The sequence below is a fragment of the Hakea prostrata genome, chromosome 7 (genome assembly GCF_041222555.1).
Source record: "Hakea prostrata isolate BN-2017 chromosome 7, UWA_Hpros_2, whole genome shotgun sequence".
Taxonomy (NCBI): Eukaryota; Viridiplantae; Streptophyta; class Magnoliopsida; order Proteales; family Proteaceae; genus Hakea; species Hakea prostrata.
Genome location: NC_142606.1, coordinates 21,841,269 through 21,854,650, shown reverse-complemented (window position 1 = coordinate 21,854,650; position 13,382 = coordinate 21,841,269). Strand labels below are relative to the sequence as shown.

General features: G+C 38.7%; 1 protein-coding gene across 1 annotated transcript in view; it reads left to right on the top strand.

Annotated features, from left to right (window-relative positions):
- Positions 1-13,382, top strand: part of LOC149010543 (piezo-type mechanosensitive ion channel homolog) — a 70,437-nt gene that overhangs the window by 6,691 nt on the left and 50,364 nt on the right. The window contains exons 2-7 of the mRNA XM_089161559.1: positions 1,288-1,368; positions 3,573-3,732; positions 3,839-3,996; positions 4,714-4,870; positions 4,999-5,185; positions 8,133-8,248. Coding sequence (XP_089017685.1) covers positions 1,288-1,368; positions 3,573-3,732; positions 3,839-3,996; positions 4,714-4,870; positions 4,999-5,185; positions 8,133-8,248 — 859 coding nt within the window. The remainder of the gene's footprint in view (positions 1-1,287; positions 1,369-3,572; positions 3,733-3,838; positions 3,997-4,713; positions 4,871-4,998; positions 5,186-8,132; positions 8,249-13,382) is intronic.

The following is a 13,382-nucleotide window of genomic DNA, read 5'->3' as shown; positions in this document are numbered from 1 at the left end:
CAGGGATGATAATTGGTCCCATTAAGTTTAATAGTGGTTGTCTAAAACGGGAAGGAATCACGATCTTTAGAAATAGAAGAGACATGAGTCTCCTTTATACTGGATGTACGAGAAGGGGTGCAAGTAGCTGAATAGGTCATCGCATGGAAAAAAAACTGATAAAAAAAAGATTACACAGTAAGGAAAAAATAGGATCCTTCGGCAAGAGAAGCGTGCTCACTACTAAGGAAAAAAGGCACGGAAGGGATTTTTTAGAACAAAAAGAGGTTTAGAACATTAGAAATAGGTGGCAGTGGCAAGGATCAATGACTCTAGGAGTGTCACAAGGTGGAGGCAATACTCCTAGGGCTATCATTGGGTGTTTTTGGGGCTAGATGGGTGGTGCAACACCCCTAGGAGGATATCAAGTGCTGAGCGGCGCTCCTAGGAGGAGTCTAAGGGTCTGTTGCGGTTAGAAAGGGCTAACGACAGCCCTCGAGGGATAGCAGGAGCTAGGCAATACCTCTAGGAGCTATCACAGGTCTTAAAAGGGCTGGTGGAAGGAGGCAATAGGGATAGAGGGCTGTCGTGGTGGTAGTGGTGGCGTAGAGTGCACTGGTGGTGATGATGGCTTGTGATGGGAAAGAGGAAGAAAGAAGGAAGCGGCAGTAGGTGGTGCTGCTTCTGCACTGGAGGTTTAGGGTTTCTCAGATTGGAGGTGGCTTTGATGCCATGTTGTAAGATTTGAGAAAATCCTAACTTATGTCTGAGTGACATAGCAGGGCCTTTATCTATATTAGAAACTTACTAAAATAGGAACATATCTTCCCAATGCGGGATTATTACAATGAGAATAATAAAAATAACCTAACAACACAATTCTACCCTTAGTAATAGAATAAATGCTACTACTACTGCTTTACAACATGCACCGAGGTGCTGACGTTGGCCTTTTTCATCCAACCATGCCTAATGATTTTAGAGTATTGTTTAACAACCAATTTTGGTGTCAACTATTGGCCTATTCTGTCACTAGTGGTTCCACTCTTCTTATTTCCTTGTATAATCATGGTAATTTATTGTCGCATACTCACTGGATGTAAAAGACATTGACTTGTAGTCTTGTACTCATTAGCAGTTCTGTGTTGTGATTTGTGGTCTTCATCAGCATTTTTGATAGCCAAACCTTTTGAATTGTTAATATGAATTTTCACCATAAGATCTATCAGTTTTACGTCCAAAGTTTGTCTATGTCCATTTACATTAGTATTCAATTGGATGATCTTTTCTTCTTATTGTTTCATGCAGCTGCTTTACTCAATTGGAGTTTGATTTCTCTAGTTGATATGCTATTGTTTCTTCTCATTCAATTTAGTGCTCCAAAAACTGGTATGGTGCTTGCTCTCTCTCTGTCTTTCTCTCTTTCATGATAAGTTTCTTAAAGCTTTCCGTCTTTATGTGATGTAGGTTCAATTTGATTGAGTGCTAATGCCAAGATCTCAGGTCAGCACCCACAGTTTTTGGGGTTTTGGTTTGAATGAGTTTTAGAGTCTTAGTTGGGGCAGTAACTTTAGAACAGTGATGAGGGGGTTGGGAAGGAAATTTAATCTAAATCTGGATCATTTCTGATGGCTGGTTGTGATCCCCTTACTTCTAGGGCAGTTTAGAAAATTTAGGTAAGTAAAGGTCAATGGGGTTCCAATGGGCTTTTGGGGATGGGTTTTGGATTGAAGGAGGGTGCTGTAGGAGGGAAGTGATTCCTTTAGAATGATATGAAGGATACCGAATTCTGATGGGCATGGAAATAATCAGCAATTCTACAGCAGGTTAAGGCCGTTAGAGCTTTAAGAGAGGTTGTTCTGTTAATGAAAGGCTGTAATAAGAATTGGATGGCCTCGCTGTGGGGTGCTTGCTGGGTTTATCGGTGAAACTGATGGAAGAAAGCTGTGTTACTTAGGGCTTGAATGGGTAGTTGTAGACTGATGTATGCTTGAGTAAGAAATAGTGTCCAGAGTCAGTTTTACGGAGCTAAAAGAGGTAGGGCAAGCCTAAATTGACTAGTGTAGTAGTAAAAAAAGGATATTGTTATGGTAGGGGGCCATAGGGCTTGATCCTAATATGATTTTGGAGTCGTTTGGATGATGAGGACCTGTGTTGTCATCTTGTTGTACAGTAATGTTCCTAGGATGGCGCTTTTACTTTTTTTTTGTCGTCTTCTTTTACTTCTTTTCTTTCTCTGCTTTTCAGGCTCCTTTTTATTTCTTTTTACTTCTCTTATTCCTGCTAATGTCTAAGCCTCATACCGATCCATGTAGCCGACCCATTTAATTGGGATAAGGTTATTGTTGTTGTTGCTGTGTTGGACTATAACTGGGTTGGAGTGTGAGAGGGGCTGAGGGAAAGTCTTGATCGAAAATTGGGATGATTCTGATGGCTGAATCTCAGTCCCTAAAATCCAGGACAATGGAGAAGATCTAGGGGTTGCTGGTCAAAGGGGTTTGGATGGAAGTTTTGGGCGGGGTTTTGGATTGAGCCTAGGGGCTTTGATGAAGTTGCTGTCTATCAAACTTGAATGAATTTTAAGGGGTAGCATGAGAGAAATAAGAGGTCCAGGTTTAGGGTTTAGAAGGAAGTTAGGCTTAATAGAAGTTAGGGTGTAACCTATCTGATGTGGCTGAAAATTGGCTTGAAAGCTGCACTCGTGGAGGGAGTCTAATGGTTGGATAAGACGGGAAAATTCTCTTGAAAACACCTTGCAAGTATCTTCTAGGAAATTCTGTAGAGAAGTTGGAGGTTCAATGGACTTTAATGGATGATCAAAAACAAAATCAAAGGAAAGGGAGACAAAGGGGAACCGAATGATGATAGAAAACTGATTGCACTATCAGCTCAGGGGTTTGAGTTTTACCCACCAATCTCTTACCAGCAGTCTGGATATTACACACCAAGGAGCATGCAACTTGGATGTGACTCACCAAGCTTCAGCCTACACTAGACAAGACAAGGCAGCAGCAGGCTAGCAGCCACAAATGTACTCTGGAAAATTTATTTTACTTTGTTCTTCCCATTGCCATTGGGGATGGTATAAATAGGGGCTAAGAATTGCTTGGGTCAACATCCAAATACAAAGAGGAAAGCTGAATGCAAATAAAACAGGAATCTGTCTCCTAAAGCCTAACTGACTACTTACCAACCAGCTAACTGCCCTATTAGCTAGTTAATTAGTTATTAACAACTATCAAGTCATGTGACAACTTAAGTGATCACATGACCTCAAATTAAACCACATTAAAATAAAATTCGTGCTAAGCCTTTGTTTCCTTATTCTAGGCCAATAAAAGAGGCCCATTTCACTTTAAACCTCTCTGATAAAAGGCCCATAACTTGTATGGCTCAATCCTAGGCCTATTTATTGTAAGGAAAGTAAGCTCAAAGTGGGGGTGGTTCTGCATCAAAGTGACCAAACCACATTTTCTCATATGATGTCTTATCTTTTATGGTTAGATTATTGCAACCTCTAGCTTGTGGATTATAATATATGTTAAACTTTCTCTCCTGCCCAGAGAAATAGTTACACGTTTTTTTTTCAACAGGATTTCATTTATGGAGGCAATCTTGGGTGCCATGGTTTATTGTTTTCTTCTCCGTAATGGCCATTCTCCCACAATTGATATTCTATATTACTTGGGCCATTGAGGGTGATGACTGGAGTGAAATAGATTCTTGGTGGGCAAAGTTACTCGGATTTGTGAGGTAAAATTTTTTGTTCAATAATTTTACTCTTTGGTTTAGATTGTATGCCATAAATTTCCACGGTCTTAGATTCTCCTGTACTTATTGATGTTGAACTCTCTTGCAGAGTCCAGTCGTCAAGATCTCCATCTGTCATTTATTTTTTGGTCGTCCAACTACTAACAGCTGTTGTTGCTCTGGTTGAAATCTACGGGAATAGGTTATTTCTGATTCCAAGGCAGGACTCCTTTTGGGTCCGTTTCTTATCATCCATGGAGCGTTTAGGTTAGTTGGAGGAAAAAAAGTTGTATTCAACAGATTGTTTTGTAAATTCCTATGTATTTTATTCTTCACAGTGCAGAACCATATGATGAACTTCAATTATTCTTGAGGAAAAAGAACCGTCTGAGAGTTTGACATACACCAGCACACCCATGAGTGTATCTCTTACCTCACCATATGAATAGGACACTTCTGCTCCTTGTTTTGAGGAGGAAAGAGATAGACACGTGGGGATGCTGATGTAGGCCACACTCCTAGACAGATAACCACCCCTTATTTCTTGAATGGAAGATAAAGAAGAGTTATTGAATGGCTCTTTTAAACCAGTAAAATTTATCAGAATAATAGGAAATGAAACCATAAAATCTTGTATGAGTTGCTATTTTATTTTTACTCTTTTCTTGTGGCATAGCACAAATTGAGGTTACCGTTGTCTGCAATCAGTTTACTTAACCATTCTGTGCAAATTATCTTGACTTTGGCTTGACAGTATTACAGCTTGTTGCTTAATTGGATAAACAATACCAAATGACAATTGCTTGTCTAAGTTGACTAAACATCTGCAGCTCTTTTATGCCACCAAATATTATTGATTTGTTTTGTTGGTTTTATCTCATGATGCCTTAGCATTGGATAATCTTATTCACATATTATTGAAGTAATTATATTCCCATGTTTTAAATTGCTTTTGAATTATTTTCTTGTTTTGCTACATGGAAGGTTCCCATCTTAAAGTTGCTAGCTGCTTGCTATTGCCGGCTATTCAGCTGATTGTGGGAATTAGTCGTCCCTCTTGGGCTTCTCTACCATTCTTTATTTGCAGCTGCATTGGTCTTATTACTTGGTCTTTAACAAGCAATTTTCTGGGCCTTTTCAGGTAACTTTTCGGTAATTAATTATTTCTTTTTCCACTCATTCCTTGCTCCCAGGGGCAATTTTACTTCATATTTCAATTTCCAGTTGTCATTCTCCTTGGTGGCTTACTTTGTACTCATGGGTTTGAAGGTGGTGGCGGCCTCTTCTATTGTACACAGGTTTCAACATTGTCCTGCTTTATGTGTATCAGCTCCCTATTGTGTTCCCGAAGACGTTCCAAACAGCTGCGGATTTCATTGGTTTCTATAAAATATCTTCCATCTCAGAGTGGACGGAAATCTGTTCTGGTCTTTCTCTTCTAATTTTCTACTACATGGTAGACATTATTTCTACCCCTAAACCTTTTATTGTTTCTTTGGGACTACCATTCTCTTTTTCCTTAGTTATACTTTGGGTGTGGGAGATTGTTTGGTATATTGTTTAGTATCTTGCTTATGGAATTAAAGTTGATCCGATAAGTGGAGATATGCTTTTGTGATAAACCTTTTATTGTTTATTTGGGACTACCATTCTCTTTTTCCTTAGTTATACTTTGGGTGTGGGAAATTGTTTGGTAAATTGTTTAATACCTTGCTTATGGAATTAAAGTTGATCGGATAAGTGGAGATATGCTTTTGTGTCTTGTATGTAGCAGAAAAAAAATTAAAGAGAGATTTTATAGGATTGATAAAGAGGATAGGATCATAAATGCCAAATGGGTAATGCATAGAATGCAGAATGCTGCACGTAAATAAACATGCCTATAGAATGAGTGGAGTGAATGAGGATTTTGTGACTTGTGAATTCTGACAACTTATGAGAGATTAGTGTAATGATTTCTTCCATTTTTCGGCTACAATTAGAATTTCTATTGCTTTGAGAACAAAAAGTAAATATCATATAATAATGTGATTGATACACTCAAAAGATGCAAAGGCTGACAAGAGAAATTTTACTCTTCGGTCATCCTATAGCTTGAGCCGAAGATTTATGTCATTCTGATGCAGTCTTGTTGAAGTATAGTCCTAGTTTTTGTACTATATTGGTTTGGGATTTAATTTGGTTATTAACTGTGATTGGATGCAGTTTATGTTTTAAAACTTCTGTCTAAATGGGTGCCCAAATTTAGTACATGTTTAGTAAGTGGCTAGTTGTGGGTCCCATACAAATGGTCCAGGTTTTGGGATTTAGGTATAGTCATTATCTTGTTAGTAAGTTGAATTACAGTTGTTTGTTTGCAATATAAAATGGGGTGGGAAAAATAAGCTGGTCCGACCCACTGGTAGTGGGGGGTGGGGGAATAGGAAAGGAAAGGGTTTTGTGGAAAAGTTGAAAACGTGGTCCCACTTTTATCATTTCCCTCCCTTCCCCTCAAAGTCTCCACTAAAAATGTAGGACTTTTAAAAGAGATGGGTGGGAAAAGTGAGATGCCACATTAGCAGACAAGCTTCCTTAATTTGAGGAAGCGTGTCTGCTCATTTTCCCACCCCATTGAACCAAACCAACCATGTTTTTGGGATTTCATTGGAAACAATGTACTTCTCCGCCCCTTTTTGTCCACCCCATTTTATTCCGCCAAACAAACGCATCCTTAGGTTTCCCAGAATCTTATGTTGAGACATATGTGGCTAAAAGAAATGTTTATAATTTGTTTTGCTTTATTATTGTTATAAATATAAATGACAGCCTTTTCATCGGAATTGGAATAATACATTGGGTGTTGCATAAATTTTGCACGTTTCTCCTCTTTGATCTCAACTTCAGGTTACACTTGTTAAGGGTACAGGGCACTGAGGGGCAACTGCAGACCACGAGCATTGATACCATGTTAGAAAAACAATGTATGTTAATAACCTCTCTAGCCCACAAATGTGACTCTGCCTGTGAACCCAACAATGGCACCAGTATACAGGGCACATGAACACAACATACTCTGAGAAGACTGAGCTCTTGTATTTGATACCATGTTACAGCGTAAAGCTACTTATCCCAACAGCTCATGTTATTACAAAGGCACACAACAATGCATATCAATACTTACTAAATCTGACCTTTATATCTGTTATCAGATTTGATCCAAATATGGCCATCAGATCGGGATGTCTGCCTTCTATTCCATTAGTGGATCCATTCCATGTAGCAAATCAGATCTAGTTGATCTTGTTAGAGATAATGAGAGGTAATATGATGTAACACGATGGTGTTAGTGGTTTCCTTATTAGGTCTTTGGTCATTAGTGTCTTAGTCTAAGTGAGTTTTCTACTAAGGTTTAGGTTTAATTAGGTAAGAGTTAAGAGTTATATTTGAGTTATTTCCTTTTGTAATTCTATTTCAGTTTATTTTAAATATGTGGTTGCTGGATGATAGAAGACACAGATTCTATCGCCTAGCCTTGTTCTCCAATTATTTTGATGTAGGACAACCAACCAGGAACCTGTTTGAAACAGCGTTGAAGGCCACCTCAACACATGAAAAAAGGAGGCCAAAATACTGTTCACGTCACTATTCACGTGAACAGTGTCATGAGACTCATGACCTTCATGGAGGATTTTGTGGGGCCCAAAATAAGATTTTGTGAAGATTTTATGCTTGCGAGATTTTCTATTTCTGTAATTTCTATTTTAGTTATTCGTGCATGTGGTTGAAATATAAAGTCTAATTACATTCATGCCATTCTTGTTTCAGTTATGCGATATTGACAGATTTGTCGTTCCTTTCCTTTATTTACCATTGACCCCTCGCGAAATTCTGGTTTATTTCAATATTGTCATCACTTCTTTTAAGTTGGGCTAGGTTGAAACAAAAGAGAATATAAAAAGGAGATAATCCCTGTTTGTAGGTTTTGATTTTTTATGAAGAAATAGAGATTCCACTAATGAATATGGAAATAGACTAGTTCTAATCCTTGTAGAGGAGTGATGACAATTTTAATTTTTTTTTGGGGATGGGGTTGACATTATGAATAGATTGACTTAATGAAATTGCCTTCTTTTACTCTTTCTTATTATATGATACATGTTATTTTGTGTTTCTCCATAGCTTATACAAGAGTATATGACAAATCTGAAATTCCAATATATCAGAACAACATACTTATTAATTATTATATACAGATGTCCATGAAACAGTGCAGACTGGGAAATAAAAACTTGAGTTATGCTTAAATAGAAGTTCTGAGATATGATTCTGACCTGGTATCAATAGGCTGTTCTTAGTCTGTGCTATATTTACTGGATCATGTTACTAGTATGAATGATGTCTTTTTTTTATTCATTTCCAAACAGCTATCCTTTGCAAAATGTGATTTGGAGGAAATGGATGTTCTTATGTCCATGAGAGAAAACAACTTAACTGAAGCACTTCTTCCATCAAGACATTCTTTTTTCATTTGTGAATCGAGGTAAGCCTTACGCCTGTATTCTTCATTGTACTCAAAACTTCTGTGAGTATTAAATTTACTTTAAATTTTAAAATAAAAAAAGTTGCTGCCTGATAGGATGCCAGTAATGACAACCGAAACTCATTTACTTCAAATTCTGAATCCACATGCTATGTAATCTGATAAAATACTGATATCATAGACCACTCCAAGGGTTTTTTGTCCATTTGGCAAAAGTTTCACATAAATCCAGGGTCTACCTTTGGATGAATAAAAAAATTAATGACCCTAAAAAGGAATGAGAAAAGCTTTTTTTTTTCTTTTTTCTTTTTAAGGGGGGGGAGGTGCCAGGGTTTGGTAAGCTTAGGGAAAGGAAAACAGGTTGGAGGGAGCTGAACAAAGGGAAAACCTCAAATCTAAGACTAAGAGGTAAACTGAGGAGTCAACAGAAGGGCAAATCTAAACCCTAGGTAGCTTCATTGTGCTTGTTCCTTATGCTAGCAAGGCTACACAGCCAAGCTGTGAAAATGGAAAAAAACAATAGACACATGACAAGGTTTACGTGGGTCACCTGAAGGCTATGCACATGGCCGAGCTAAGATGGTTTCACTATGAAATGAAGATGAAACAGAGTACAGGCCTAGAATTCATTTTCTACCCCCTCTCACAATTTTAGACCATTTAAAGAAACAGATGACTAGCCATCCTTTTAGAAAAAGACCAGAAGCCCCTTCCCCACAAATGCCTAAAATTAGAAAAATTAGAAACAGGGCTGGCCTTCGAACATATTTGGGCCCACAACCAGTCAATTCTAAGAGCACAAAATTCTGGATACAATCCATTACCTATTTGGTGGTGGTCAATGCCACTCTAGAGTGTTCTGGCCATGGTTAGGCCCCGGTTTAGGCCTGCATCCTTCTAGATGGTGAAATTTGTCTTCACCACAAAACCTTGGGGATTCTAAAGATGGTTTATGGGGAAGCAAACCTAGAAGTAACATCATTGAAGATGGCCTTCCGAATCGAGTCAAAAAATTGATCCTATGTGGAAACATGGGAAATAGCGGCCCAAAAAATTAGTTTGTAGACTGTGTCACGGATGGAAGAATCCAAGAAGGAACAAGTCAACTGTGTCATTCATGGTTAATGGGAAGGGAGTGTCTACTATGGGGCAAGTGGAGGCTAAGGCATTTTGCAAAATAATGCAGGTAAAAGGGCAGGACAAAAGGAAGTGGTTGATTTCTCAAACCCATTCCATCAAAGGGTTTAAGAAGGGGAGTCCTAGATATAGTAAGGAGACATGGTTTCATGGTTCTCCAGGTGGTGAAGGATTGGGATATGACCTTTGGACCTGATAAGTTTGGACCAAGGGTGATGTAGCCTCAATTGAATGAAGGCTAATCAACCAAGAACTTTTGTAGAACTCAAGGCTCAAAAAGTTGTAGGTTAGGTTATGTTCAGTTATGCCCATGGGTAGGTTTGTGATATGGGCTATGATGGGATTATGCTATGGTAAAGTATGTAGTTAGCTTATGTGGAAATTCCATTGAACTTATATGGGGTGGTTAGGTTTGGTTTTAGGGTGAATAGGTTAGGTTTTGAGGGATTTCAGAATATGTGGTCAAATTCGGGAGATATAAGGAAATTTTCTTGAGATGGGTTTAGGGGGCCTAATGCACTTAGAACTGGATGAAACTTGATTGAACCTAGAGCATGCTGGCATGCTCATCAATTTTGGATGGTCAATTTTCAAGTTATGAAGAATTTTGATTTTAGGGTTTCAAGTCTGCAAGAACAGGCAGTTTGATGGTCAGATTTTGTTTGTAGCTTGGATTGAAGTTAGGGACTGTGATGGGAGTAATGTGGGCTAGATCTTGGTGTAGGTTTGTGAGATATGATGTCTCTTGATAATGGAGGGAAAAGAAGGATTGAACTTAGGGTTTGGGGATGAATATATGTTTAATAGGGTTAGAAGAAGCAGGATGGGGTTGGCTGCCATATACCTGGGTGGGGGGCCTTGTAGGGTTTCAGATTGATGGCAATGGATTTTGGAGACGGTCAATTCAGCCACAGCAAGGATCTTGGCTTGTCTTCTCCTAGACCCTTGGGGTTTCCTTGATCTTGACCTTCTTTGTCCAACTTGAGCAAAACCGGTAATTGCAACAGAAAACACACATAAGAAGCACTCAAAGCTTGAGAGAAATAATTATGATCTGAACTGCAGGGCCTCCGTCGAACTATTTATAATTAGTCCAGTCCTATTCTGATTAGGGGTTCAAAACAGTCAGACTAGGAATCAGAAATGGCAGCTAATTTGGTCTTGTAATTGGATCTCTACAAGGACTATGGACCAAATCTGTGGCCTCCTTCATTGAATAAAAAACTGAATTTACCAAGACCTAATTTGAGAAGGACAAAATTATCTTTATGGGTTAAGGGAGAATTAGTACTGTCCCTCCTAACCAAAGTGAAAAAAACTTAGTATAGGATGGAGTTATTGGTGTGCTGCTGTGCAGCAGCTTGGGGGCCTTCTCCTAACCTTTAGCTTTCCACTTGGTGTGGGACTTGGGTCCTACAGCAAAGCGATGGGGAGGGGAGGTTGGCCTCTGAAGTTCCAAGAAAAGGAAGTGAAAATACCTAGCCAGTTAGGGAGCCATTTATTTTATTTTATTATTTTTTTTCTTTTTTGTTTTGGGTGTGGGTGGGAATTCCAAACTAGGGTGAGATCTGGGAGAATAGAAGTGGGGGACCAGGGTGATGAGGACATCAGTGAGCAGTTCCGAGTTTACCGGCGACGCCGACGTAGAGATCATCCCATGACAGAATCTATATGGATGGATGATGAGTTCGGAGATTATTGGATTGCTAGGATCATATGGTTCGTTGAGAAACACTGCTCATAGGTAGTTTGTCATGTTATTTTCCTTAGTCTTAGTGGGTTGGGTAGTAGTTTACTATTGAAATATTTTAATTTAATGTTTGAGTCTTTAGGGGTTGGGCCTAGAGTCTATTTTGGCCCAATTTTGAATTATTTTGAGTTTGAGTTTGAGTTATATATACAACTTAAGTTGGGGTTATTTTGGGAATTAAACATGTAGGGTTGTGAGGGATCAATTTTTTTTATTTAAACCTTGTATGGAATTCGTTTTTGGTGATGAATGAATGAGTGAATGAAAGAATTAGAAAAGAAGCTCACGCTGCTCTCTCTCTCTCTCCTGGCGGTACTAGTTCTTCCCCCTCTCTCCAGGTAATCTCTCTCTCCTCCTTTCACCCTTATTTCCCACTAGAAAAATTCCCCTTGCTCTCCTCTACAAAGATATACTCTCTTTTTTTTCTCAAAAAAGACCTAGTTTCTTTCCTGGAAATCTTCTTCTTCTTCCCTAAACCCCACGGTTGTTTTGTTTTTCTTGCAAAAAAAAATCCTTGTTCTTTTTTTTTCTTCCCTCTTTCCCTTATACGGCAGTCTAGTTTTCTTTTGTCAGTCTCCCTTCCCTTCTCTTTGTTTCTTTTCTTTCTCTCCCACTCTCTTATCACCTACTCTCTTTCCTAGGATACACCATTACTTCAAAATATTTTTTCTCCTTTCCTAAGATTCACCACTACTTCAAAGTATTTTTTCTTTCTCTTATTTCTGTTCCTAAATGCTTTCTAACCCCTGTTTTGTAGCCAGGATCAGCAGGTAACATTATCTTTCCCTAAATATTTCTCATTTATTCTTTGGCAGTAGTTTTGTTTAAAACAAAAACTTCCTAAGACTCCCTTGCATTCAATTTAGTGTTATGGTGCCAAGATCCCCATCCCCTTGTTTCCCTATTGATTCTTATTTAGTTGTGCTTACTAGTAGGACTTAATGTGTTTATTTATCTACTTTAGCTATCTTACATGCATGATTAATCAGAGTTCAAGTGTTGCAAATTCCTCTCTTTACTATCTGTCAAGAATAGGTGTTTAATTCTAAGAGTTTAGTAGCCCACTTTGTAGGTCCCCTAGTTTTTAGGGTTTCTCCTACATCATAGGGCCATTAGAGACTAGAGCCATGGGAGATGGAGGAGGGGGGAAGCATTTGGGATCCTAGAAGTGGGGGTAATGCATGGCACCAATGAGATTGAGAAGAATACCCATGGGGTGCTAGGCATCAACTTGGAAGGTGGTGGCGATGCCATAAGCAAGAGGTAGATAACCAAAATTTTCCACCACACCCAAAAGGTGTTAGACTAGGAGTAGTCCAAATGGAATGAAACTTAAGTTGATTAGGATAGGCATTAGGCAACAGGGAATATAATTCGGAGGAGATTCCAGATTAACTTGAAAAGGCCAATCTATTATTCTACAAATTCCAAGGCATCTTCTAGATTTGAAAAATTAAATGGAGGCCAATTGATGGGCTGGAGGAATTTGGAGGTCTCAGGACCCTTCCAAAAGAAAAATCATAGAAAAGGTGACTCCAAGGTTTTGATAGTGAATCTGGGGAAGGTTTAGGTACCAACTCTAAAAGGTGTAGGAGGATGGGAAAACGGATTTGATTAGTACAAGTGTTCCAGTACTGGAAAGTAGCTTGCCTTTTGGGAGCTGCATCGTTTTATAGATGAGATCTAGTATAGTTGAACAATGATGACTAGTCAGTTTTGCAAGGATAAGGGGTAGCCTGAATTTTGTGGAAGGGACAAGAAGAGTTATGGCAATGAGGGGTAGGAACAGGGGAATGGAGGGAGTTAGAGGTGGAGGTTGGAAGAGAGAAGAGAGGTGTATACATCAATAGAGGTGGCAGTCATAGTAGCATGCTTTCGCGATGTTGACAGGGATTTTGGTCCCTAAAAAAACTGAGATCTCAGCCGAGATTTGTTTATCTTAACTAGGGCCCATCTCGTTCGGTAATAGTGCTTAGTTTGGGATGGAAATGGGTAGATTGCCTATTTTAGGCCTTATAAATATAGTGATGGCCTTAGATTTGTGAGAAAATAAGTGTCTGTATGAGTTCCAACTTGACCCTAACTTTGAAATGGATATGCTGAAGGAGTGAATATGTATATTTATTAAACATGAAGTACACTACCATTACTTGATATAAATAAAAAATAAAGGTCTAAAATCAAACAATACAGCAAAACATGTTTAGTGGTTCACAATTTCACATTACAGCATTAGAGCACTTATGA